This window comes from Rhinopithecus bieti, unplaced genomic scaffold, assembly GCF_001698545.2.
Source record: "Rhinopithecus bieti isolate Rb0 unplaced genomic scaffold, ASM169854v2 scaffold_44745, whole genome shotgun sequence".
NCBI lineage: Eukaryota > Metazoa > Chordata > Mammalia > Primates > Cercopithecidae > Rhinopithecus > Rhinopithecus bieti.
The window spans coordinates 1001175-1013122 of NW_016818280.1; the positions used below are offsets into that span (position 1 = coordinate 1001175).

An 11948-nucleotide genomic window follows, 5' to 3' on the forward strand; every position below is an offset into this window, starting at 1 on the left:
TTTTTTTTTTTTTTTGAGACGGAGTCCCACTCTGTCACCCAGGTTGGAGTGCAGTGGCACAATCTTGGCTCATTGCAAACTCTGCCTCCAAGGCTCAAGTGATCCTGCACCTCAACCTCCTGAGTAGCTGGGACTACAGCACATGCCAGCACACCCAGCTAATTTTGTAAGTTTTATAAAGACAGGGTTTCACAATGTTACCCAGGCTGATCTCGACCTCCTGGGCTCAAATGATCTGCCCACCTTAGCTTCCCAAAGTGCTGGGATTACAGACGTGAGCCACCACGCCCTGCTGTGGTTTCATGTGAATTTTAGGTTTTTTTTTCTAGTTCTGTGAAGAATAATCATGGTAGTTTGATGGGAATTGTATTGAATCTGTAGGTTGCTTTTAGCAGTATGGTCATTTTTTATTCTACCCATCCATGAGCATTGGATATGTTTCCATTTGTTTGTGTTGTCTATGATTTCTTTCAGCAATCAGTTTTTCAGTTTTTCTTGTAGAGATCTTTCACATCTTTGGTTAGGTATATTCTTAAGTATTTTATTTTATTTTATTTGCAGCTATTGTAACAAGGGGTTCTTGATTTGATTCTCAGCTTGGTTGTTGTTGGTATACAGCAATGCTACTGATTTGTGTACATTGATTTTGTACCCTGAAACCTTGCTGAGTTCATTTATTAGATCTAGGAGCTTTTTGGATGAGTCTTTAGGGTTTTCTATGTATACGATCATATCATTGGCAAACAGCGATATTTTTACTTCCCCTTTACATATTTGGATGCCCTTTATTTCTTTCTCTTGTCTGTTTGCTCTGGCTAGAACTTCCAGTACAATGTTGAATAGCAGTGGTGACAATGGGCATTCTTGTCTGTTTATGTTCTCAGGGGGAACACTTTTATCTTTTCCCCGTTCAGTGTTAAATTGGCTCTGGGTTTGTCATAGATGACTTTTATTATCTTGAGGTATTTCCGTTCTATGACGGTTTTGCTGAGGGTTTTAATCAAAGGCATGCTAGATTTTGTCAGATGCTTTTTCTGCATGTATTGAGATGATTGTATGATTTTTATTTTTAATTCTGTTTATGTGATGTATCTCATTTATTGACTTGCGTACGTTAAGCCTTCCCTGCATCCCTGGTATGAAACCCACTTGATCATGGTATATTATCCTTTTGATACACCATTGGATTCGATTAGCTAGTATTTTGTTGAGGATTTTTGCATCTATGTTCACCAGGGATATTGGTCTGTAGATTTCATTTTTGTTATATCCTTTCCTGGTTTTGGTATTAGGGTGATACTGGCTTCATAGAGTGATTTAGGGAGATTTCCTCTTTCTCTATCTTTTGTAATAGCTTCAGTAAGATTGGTACCAATTCTTTGAATGTTCAATATAACTCAGCTGTGAATCCATCTGGTCCTGGACTTTTTTTTTTTATTGGCAATTTTTAAATTACTGTTTCAGCCTTGCTACTTGTTATTGGTCTACTCAAAGTTTCTATTTTTTCCTAATTTAATCTAGGAGGGTTATATATTTCAAGGAATTTATCCATTTCCTCTAGATTTTCTAGTTTGTGTGCATAAAGGTGTTCATAGTAGTCTTGAATGATCTTTTCTATTTCTGTGGTATCAGTTGTAATATCTTCCATTTTGTTTCTAATTTAGCTTAATTGTGTTGCCTAGGCTGGAGTGCAGTGGTGCATCTCAGCTCACTACAACCTCTGCCTCCCAGGTTCAAGCAATTCTCAGGCCTCAGCCTCCCAAGTAGCTGGGACTACAGGCATGCGTCACCACACCCAGCTAATTTTTTTGTATTTTTAGTAGAGACGGGGTTTCGGCATGTTGGCCAGGCTGGTCTTGAACTCCTGACCTCAAGTGATCCTCCTGCCTTGGCCTCCAAAATTGCTGGGATTACAGACATGAGCCACCGCACTTGGCCTCTTTCAGACTTTTTGATGTAAGCGTTTAATGCTATGAACTTTCTTCTTAGCACTTTTGCTGTGTCCCAGAGGTTTTCATAAGCTGTGTCATTATTATCATTCAGTTCATAAAACTTTTTAATTTCCATCTTGATTTCATTGTTTATCCAAAGATCATTCAGGAGCAGATTATTTAATTTCCATGTATTTGTATAGTTTTGAGGGTCCCTTCTGGAGTTAATTTCCAATTTTATTTTACTGTTGTCTGAGAGGGTACTTGATATAATTTCGATTTTCTTAAGTTTATTGAGACTTATTTTGTGGCCTATCATATGGTTTTTCTTGGAGAATGTTCCATGTGCTGATGAAAAGAATGTATATTCTGCAGTTGTTTGGGAGAATGTTCTGTATATATCTGTTAAGTCCATTTGTTCTAGGGTATAGTTTAAGTCCATTGTTTCTTTGTTGACTTTCTGTCTTGATAACGTGTCTAGTGCTGTCAGTGGAGTATTGAAGTCTCCCACTGTTATTGTGGTGTTGTGTATCTCATTTCTTATGTTGAGTACTAATTGTTTTATAAATTTGGGAGCTCCCATGTTAGGTGCATATATATTTAGGATTGTGATATTTTCCTTTTGGATCGATCCTTTTATCATTATGTAATGTCCCTTTTTGTCTTTTTCAACTATTGTTGCTTTAAAGTCTGTTTTGTCTTATATAAGAATAGCTATTTCTGCTCGCTTTTGGTTTCTATTTGCATGGAATATCTTTTTTCACCCCTTTATCCTCAGTTCATGTGAGTCCATATGTGTTAGCAGATATTTGGTTGGTGGATTTGTATGCATCCTGCCATTCTGTATCTTTTAAGTGGAGCACTTAGGCTATTTACATTCAACATTAGTATCAAGATGTGAGGTACTGTTTTATTTACCATGCTTGTTTTTACCTGAATACCTTGTTTTTTTGTTTTTTCATTTTGTTATTGTTTTATAGGCCCTGTGAGTTTTGTGCTTTAAGGAAGTTCTATTTTGGTGTATTTCAAGGTTTTGTTTCAAGATTTAGAACTCCTTTTAGCATTTCTTGTAGTACTGGCTTGGTCGTGGCAAATTCTCTCAGCATTTGTTTGTCTGAAAAATACTTTATGCCTTCTTCATTTATGACCCTTAATTTTGCTGGACACTAAATTCTTGGCTGACAGTTATTTTGTTTGAGAAAGCTAAATATAGGAACCCAAACCCTTCTGGCTCATAGGGTATCTCCTGAGAAATCTGCCGTTAATCTGATAGGTATTCCGGCCGGGTGCAGTGGCTCATTCCTGTAATCCCAACACTTAGAGAGGCCAAGGTGGGTGGATCATTTAAGGTCAGAAGTTTAAGACCAGCCTGGCCAACACAGTGAAACCCCACCTCTAATAAAAATACAAAAATTATCCAGGCCTGGTGCCAGGCGGCTGTAGTCCCAGCTACTTGGGAGGCTGAGGCAGGAGAATTGCGTGAACCCGGGAGGCAGAGATTGCAGTGAGCCAAGACTGCACCACTGTACTCCATCCAGCCTGGAGGACAAAGCAAGACTCTGTCTCAAAAAAAAAATCTGATAGGCTTTTGTGTATAGGTTACCTGATGCTTTTGCCTTACAGCTCTTAAGATTCTTTCCTTTGTCTTGACTTTAGATAACCTGATGACTGTGTACCTGGGTGATGATCTTTTTGTGGTAAATTTCCCAGGTGTTCTTTGAGCTTCTTGTATTTGGATGTCTAGCAAGGTCAGGGAAGCTTTCCTCAACTATCCCCTCAAATATGTTTTTCAACCTTTTAGATTTCTCTTCTTAGGAATACCACTTATTTTTATTCTTAGGTTTGACCATTTAACATAATCCCAAATTTCTTGGAGGCTTTGTTCATTTTTTTAAAAAATTATTTTTTCTTTGTCTTTGATTCAAAGTCTTGTCTTCGAATTCTGAAGTTCTCTCTTCTACTTCTTCGATTCTGTTGTTGAAACTTTCCAGTATATTTTGTATTTCCCAAGTGTGTCTTTCATTTCTAGAAGTTTCGATTTTTGATTTTTTGATTTTTTTCTTTATGATGTCGATTTCTCTGGAGCATTTTTCATCCATATCCTATATATTTTTTAAAATTTCTTTAAGTTGATTTTCACCTTTGGTATCTCCTTGAGTAGCTTAGTAATCAACCTTCTGAATTCTTTGGCAATTCAGAGATCATGCCACTGCACTCCAGCCTGGGCAATAGAGCGAGACCCTGTCTCAAAAAAAATGAAAAAGAAAAAACCAAAAAGTTCTACCTTTTTAGGCCAAATAATGAAAATGTACTTTGTAATTGGTCTTCTTGGTTTGGATCCATTGCTGGGGAGCTAGTGTGGTCTTTTGGAGGTATTATAGAACCTTGTTTTGTCATTATTACCAGAATTACTTTTCTGATTACTTCTCATTTGGGTAGACTACTTCAATGGAAAAATCTGGAACTCAGAGGCTGCTCTTCAGATTATTTTGTCCCACAGGGTGATCCCTTGATTTGGTTACTTCCAGACTGCGGTGATTATTATTGCCCTTCTGGGTCTAACCACCCAGTGGGGCTTACCTGGCTCTGGGCTGATGCTGGGGAACGTTTGCAAAGAATTCGGTGATGTGATCCATCTTCAGGTCTCCCAGCTGTAGATAACCAGCACCTGCTGTGGTGGAGGTGCCAGGGGAATGGCGTAGACTCTGTGAGAGTCCTTGTTTGTAGATATGTTTAGTGTGTAGGCTTTCTCAAATGCTTGTTGTGCTACCAGTGAAGTTATCACGTGGACACACTAGGGACCACTGGTTAGCAAGGATGTTGCAGGCAGTGGAATTAGCTGTTGTTTTTGTCCTTCCTTGGAGTAGGGTTGTTCTGTTATGAATTGCTGTAATGTCCTGAGTTGGTTGGCCTCCAGCCAGTAGGTGGCACTTTTGAGAGAGGCACCAGAGTTTTTCACCTGTCTTGTGGAATTTATAGCAGCCTGCCACTTCTTTCAAAGGATCTGTGATTTCCGGTTTTCCTGGTTTGCTTTTGCAGTGATTCCTGAGTTCTCTACTCAAATTATTGACCAGATGAGATCACTTAGGGTTCAAGGTCCTCTTCCAAGCTTAGTCGTTATTGGAATAGCAGAATTCATTTCCTTGTTAGCTTTCCACCGGCCTCCTCCATCTTGAAGCCAGCAATTGTGCATGTAGTTCTTCACAAACTTCAAATTCCTCTCATAAGTCACTTTTCTCTCGCCACTTTCAAGATTGTCTCTTTGAGAATAATAAAGTATCTAAGAATAAATCTAACAAAGGAAGTGCATAGCCTCTATGCTAAGAATTATAAACGTTTACTTAAAGTCATTAAAGAAAACCTGGACAAATGATGAGAAAGTGCAGTACAGTAAAGATGCCAACCATTTCTAAATAGACCTGCTGACTCAGTGCATCTCTAATCAAATGCCAGCTAGAGGTTTCAGTGACACTTGACAAGCTAATTCTACAATTTATATGTAGGTGTAGAAAGCCAAGAATAGTTAAGACATTCACTATGCTACCAGATATTTGGGTTTATTATGAAGCAGGGATAATTTAGACACTTTGCCATATGAGAGAGAAGACAAAACAGATACAGTGGGGAAAATTAGGGGGGGCTATTCAATAATAAATGGAGTTTGGGAAGCTGGTTATTTATATGTAACTGAGTAAAAGTAGATCTTCAGTTCATAAAAATATACCTCCAAAGGGTTAAGAATTAAATGTCAAAAGTATTAATCTAAATGTCAAAATGTAAAAAAGTTCTGGTTGGGCGCGGTGGCTCACGCCTGTAATCCCAGAACTTTGGGAGCCCGAGGTGGACAGATCACTTGAGGCCAGGAGTTCAAGATCAGCCTGGCCAATATGGCGAAACCCCATCTCTACTAGAAATAGAAAAATTAGCTGGGTATGGTGACACATAGCTATAATCCCAGCTACTTAGGAGGCTAAGACACGAGAATTGCTTGAACCTGAGAGGCAGAGGTTGCAGTGAGCCAAGATCACGCCACTGCACTTCAGCCTGGGCAACAGAGCACGAGACCCTCTCTCAAAAAAAAATAAAAAATAAAAAGTCAAAAAGTTCTGCCTTTTTAAGCCAAATAATGAAAATGTAGTTTGTAATTATAACATATGTAGAAGTGAAGTGGCATGACAGCAGACAGCAGTATCACAGAGGCCAGGAGTGGGGATATGAAAGTATACCATTAAAAGGTTTTTACACATTATGCAAAGTGATATCATAATACTTGAAGACAGACTACGATAAGTAAAGGCATGTACCGTATGTTATATACTATATGTTATATGCCCTAGAGCAACCACCAAAAAAAACCAAAACATAAAACTCGTGCACATACACATACAAATCCCAAAACAGTAAAAAGAACCATAGCTAAAAAGCTAACAAATGGACAAAATGGAATGATAGAAAAATAATAAATTCATTCAAAAGAAGGCAGAAAAACAGATACATAGGATGGTAGATTTAAACCCTAATATATCAATAATCATTAAATATAAGTCTAAATTAAAAAGCATAGATTATCAGATCAGATTTAAAAACAACCAGCTGTACATTGCTTATAAGAAACCCAGCTTACATGTAATAATATAATAGCTTAAAAGTAAAAGGACTGCCGGGTGCAGTGGTTCGTGCCTTAATCCCAGCACTTTGGGAGGCCAAGGCAGGTGGATCACCTGAGGCCAGTCCTGGCTAATTTTTGTATTTTTAGTAGAGATGAGGTTTCACCATTTTGGCCAGACTGGTCTCGAACTCCTGACCTCAAGTGATCCATCCGCCTTGGCCTCCCAAAGTGCTGGGATTACAGGCATGAGCCACCATGCCTGGCCTAATTTTTGTATTTTTAGTAGAGATGGGGTTTCACCGTGTTGGCTACGCTGGTTTCAAACTCCTGGCCTCAAGCGATCTGCCCGCCTTGGCCTCCCAAAGTGCTGAGATTACAGGCATGAGCTGTCGTGCCCGGCAGACATAAGACTTTAAAATAAATGTCTTAAAAAATGCTCAAGGAGAATAGAGACAACTAAACAAAATCAGGAAAACTATATATAAAGAAAATGAGGGCCGGGCACGGTGGCTCATGCCTGTAATCCCAGCACTTTGGGAGGCCAAGGCGGGCAGATCACAAGGTCATGAGATCAAGACCATCCTGGCTAACACAGTGAAACCCTGTCTCTATTAAAAATACAAAAAAATTAGCTGGGCGTTGTGGCCGGCGCCTGTAGTCCCAGCTACTCGGGAGGCTGAGGCAGGAGAATGGTGTGAACCCGGGAGGCGGAGCTTACAGTGAGCCAAGATCACGCCACTGCACTCCAGCCTGGGCAACAGAGCGAGGCTCCATCTCAAGAAAAAAAAAAAAAGAAAATGAGAGTATCAACAAGGAGATAGAAATTCCGAAAAAAGAGCTAAACAGAAATGTGGAGTTTAAAAATACAATAACTGAATTGAAAACTTCACAAGGGTTCAACAGCAGACTCCAACAGGCAAAAGGGAGAATCAGCAAACTTAAAAATAGGTCATTTGAAACTGTCAAGTATGAGGAGCAAAAAGAAAATAGAATGAATAAAAGCAAACAGAGTCTAAGAAACTTATCAGACACCATCCAAGTATACCCATGTATCCATAATGGGAGTTCTAGAAGTGTAAGAGAGAGAAAGGAGTAGAGTATTTGAAGAAATACTGGCTGAAATTTTCCAAATTTGAGGAAAGATGTGGATCTACTAATACAAGAGCCTCAGTGAACTCTAAGTAGGAAAATCCCAAAGGAACCTGCACTGAGACACATTATAGTCAAACTGTGAGAAAGACAAAGAGAAAATCTCATCCTTGGAAGTTTCTTAGATGTCAGTTTTAAAATAGGATTCCTGATGTTTTCTTTGTGGTAATAATTAACTCTTCCTTTCTATTTCTTTGTGAGCTAGTTTTGATACATTATATTTTTCTAGGAATCTCTCCATTTTCTCTAAATGTTCAAATTTCTTAGCATAAAGTTGATAGTAATCATAACTTTTTCTTTCTTCTGTATCTGTAGGTATATCTCTTCTTTATTTCTAATATTATTTCTTTAAGCTTTCTCTCTCTTTCTTGATTAATCCTGCCAGACGTTTCTCTGTTAGTCTTTTCAAGAAATGACTTTTGCCAGGCACAGTGGCTCACGCCTTTAATCCCAGCACTTTGGGAGAACAAGGCAGGAGGATCACTTGAGCTCAGGAGTTTGAGACCAGCCTGGCCAACATGGTGAAACCCTGCTCTACTAAAAATATAAAAATTAGCCAGACATGGTGGCACACACCTATAGTCCCAGCTACTCGAGTAGCTGAGGCAGGAGGGTCACTTGAGCCTGGGAGGTTGAGGCTGCAGTGAGCTACAATTGCATCACTACACTCCAACCTGGGCAACAGAGCTAGACCCTATCTTAAAAAAAATAAAATAAAATTGTTTTTATAAATCTTCTCTATTAAATCTTTGTTTTCTATTTATTTATTTCAATTTTTATTATCTCCTTTTTTAAAAAAAATGGGGTTTTTTTGGTGTTGTTTTTTTCTTTAGTCTTTTTTTTTTTTTCCTTTCCCCTGATGGCTTTAGGTTGGAGTCTTGTCGTTCTTTCATGTTCTCTAATACAGTATAAGCTGTTGTTTCTAAATGCCTCTAAAGTGCCCACTTTTGCTGAGTCTCACCACTTTTGGAGTATTTTGTGTTTGGTTTTTTTTTTTACCATTCGTAAGTCATTTTTAATTTCACTTAATTTGAATTCCCCTTTGACCCGTGAGTTTTTACTCAGTTATTTTAGTCAGAAAACATGATCTATTTTAGGAGTTCGCAAACTTTTCTGTAAAGGACCAGATAGTAAACATTTCAGGCTTTGCAAATCCATACAATCTCTGGTCTGACTACAGCACACTGGTGTCGGAGCCTCCCTGTTGGAGCGTGGGCTGCTTCTCCATCAAAGTTGGTCGTCAGCAGCAGCCATTCTCCTGCTTATCCCATCTCTAACAACTTCTGTGTTACTCAAACCTCATATTTACACTTGTTCTTTACCGTCACTTCTAGTCTTGTTGCAAGTGTATCTGTCACTGTTAATTCAAGATCTTAGCCTTCTCTTCCAATGTTAAAGTTGTCTGACTGGTAGGTTTCCCTTTGGAGCAGCCGTACTGCTCAGGAGTCTGCTCTTTTGGTCTGTGCAGCAGAGACCCCAACTGGCAATGCTTGTTTCAGACTGTGGTGTGCCAATATGCCCTGACGTGGAGGATGTTTGGGCAACTAAACATAGTTTCGTCAGCATCCAAACATCCTCCGCATCAGGGGATACTGGCACCTCATTTGTTTTGCTGGAAAACTAAAGCCAGTCACTGCCCCCCAGGCACGTCCTTGCCCTGGGGCTTGACCCCAACCCCCTGGCAAACATCAGCATGAGGGAACAGCCCCTCCTGAATGGCCAGCCACCTGACCCTAAGCCTTGATGTTCTACTCTCATCCTGCCCTGGATGGTCAGGGCCCTGCTCAGTCACTATAAAGTCAGCAGTGACTGTGCCCACAGATGGAGGAGCACTGGTCTCATCCTCCTTTATCCCCATGCTGTGTTGCTCCCACTCCACCTGCCACTTCATCCTGCACATTTGCCCCACAGCTCTCTCACAGTTTCTCACCTGCAGAGGAGTTGTTCTTTCCTTCTCCCGTGAGCAGACACAAGGTTCTCTGCCAGGCCAGGAAAGTCCCCACAATCTAGGTCTCGTCACTGACACTTGCACTCAGCTATCACTCTATCCACAGGGTCTGCGGAAGAGGGAGCTGCTGAAGGAGCTGCTGCCAGTCATCGGGCAGAACCTCCGATTCCAGCGCCTCTTCACCGAGTGTCAGGAACAGCTCGACATCCTGAGGGACAAGTAGCCTGCCCCGGCCTGCCCTGGCTGCAGCAAGGGCAGGGCCACACTCTTGCCGCTGATGACACACAGGGCCACCTCTCACCTGACCAGGCTGTAGGGGGAGGATACACTGGCGGGAGATGTGCTGTCCTGCACCAGCGCCAGCCCAGCTCCCTGGGCAGATGTGCCCTGTGTCCTGGGCCTGGCATTGCCTCAGGAGGGGGAAGCTCGTCCCTCTCTCCTAGCCCCCTGTGCGGAGCTAGGGCTGGAGCTCTGCCCAGGTGCCCTGAGGCCAGCAAGGCACTCCCAGGCCTGCCGTCTCCAGCACGGCCCCAAGGTGGACACTAGCCCCTGCTGCTGCAGGTGCCGTGCTGCTTCAGCGGTGATGACTGAGCCATTTGTGAGAGAGAATCCGGAAGCGTTAGGTATTATGCAGTCAGCAGACTGACCTGAGACCTATGTAAAAGGAAAGCTGTTCCAACACACGGACTATTTTTGTACTAGAATTTGCTAACTTGTAATATGGAATTTCCTCTGGCCGATAATCAGGATTTCCCTATAAGTCACTTGGACATTGGTCACTTGTAGGAAATTTAAACTCTAATTATGACAGCTACACTGAAAAATAATTGTACTGAAATTAACTTGTCTATCTTCATTTGGTTTTAATTTTAAATGTTTGTAAAAGAGACTGTTTTGGGGAATGGGGCAAAGGGGTGGGCGATTTCTTTTGTAAGTGTAAAATAAATGAACACGCATTGAATACCAAACGCTCCTGATTTCTCTTGTCTTTTCCTTCTAACTTTCATCATCCCTGCACTGTGCATCTCTCTCCTGAAGTAGGTGGTGACAGAACATGAGAGCCAGAAGGGATCCTTTGTGTCATCTCATTCCCCCCGTCATGGTTAATACTGAGCGTCAACTTGATTGGATTGAAGGATGCAATATTGATCCTGGATGTGTCTGTGAGGGTGTTGCCGAAGGAGATTAACATTTGAGTCAGTGGGCTGGGGAAGGCAGACCTACCCTTAATCAAGTGAGCACCATCTAATCAGCTGCCAACGAATATAAAGCAGGCAGAAAACCGTGAAGAGATGAGACTGGCTTAGCCTCTCAGCCTACATCTTTATCCCATGCTGGATGCTTCCTGCCCTCGAACATCGGACTCCCAAGTTCTTCAATTTTGGGACTCGAACTGGCTCTCCTTGCTCCTCAGCTTACAGACAGCCTACTGTGGGACCTTATGATTGTGTAAGTTAATACTTAATAAACTTACATATATATTATATATATCCCCTATTAGTTCTGTCCCTGTAGAGAACCCTAATATATCCCCCATGCAGAAATTCATTTCACAGTGTAGAGTGGTCACTTCTGTGGTCATGCAGCACCACAGGTCACCTTGCACATGTCATCTCCGAAGCGAGGCGTCATGGTTCATGGTTCTGGTCTTGCTGTGTCCCAGGTTCAGATCATACTGTGCATCAAGGGCTGCAGCTGTTTGGACAATTTCATGAAAGGAAATCAGTATTTACAGTCTTGGACATATTGGAGAATTATCAGGAAAGTTGGAATTTTATTTGAAAGTGATCCAGACGTTGATCTACAGGAGAAGAGAGAGAATCACAGAATCTTTAAGCACAGTGAGGACTGAGTACCACCCACTCCTGGGTCCTGATCTTTGTCGTCACCACCTAATGTGTGGGTCTGAGTCTGGGGAAGGAGCGTTGGACTTGGAATCAGAGGCCTGGGTAACTGACCACTAATCTCTGGCCTAGCAGCCATTCTACTCTATGTCTCACTCGGATGTCAAGTGACTGGATGAGACCCAGGCACGTGTGCATGCCAAATAAAGCCAGCATAGTGTGTGTGTGTGTGTGTGTGTGTACACATAAAAAGCCAGGCTGCTGGGCCGGGCGCGGTGGCTCAAGCCTGTAATCCCAGCACTTTGGGAGGCCGAGACGGGCGGATCACAAGGTCAGGAGATCGAGACCACCCTGGCTAACCCGGTGAAACCCCGTCTCTACTAAAGAATACAAAAAACTAGCCGGGCGACGAGGCGGGCGCCTGTAGTCCCAGCTACTTGGGAGGCTGAGGCAGGAGAATGGTGTAA

The 11948-nt window shown here is 41.6% G+C and overlaps 1 protein-coding gene across 7 annotated transcripts in view; it reads left to right on the forward strand.

Annotated features, from left to right (window-relative positions):
- The window catches only part of HIRA (histone cell cycle regulator), a 107511-nt gene extending 96906 nt beyond the window's left edge, over nt 1-10605 (forward strand). For all 7 annotated transcript variants that reach the window (XM_017856659.1, XM_017856663.1, XM_017856660.1 and 4 more), the window contains one exon: nt 9744-10605. In XM_017856659.1, coding sequence (XP_017712148.1) covers nt 9744-10183 — 440 coding nt within the window. In that variant the 3' untranslated portion in view covers nt 10184-10605. The remainder of the gene's footprint in view (nt 1-9743) is intronic.
- The last annotated feature ends 1343 nt before the right edge of the window (nt 10606-11948 follow it).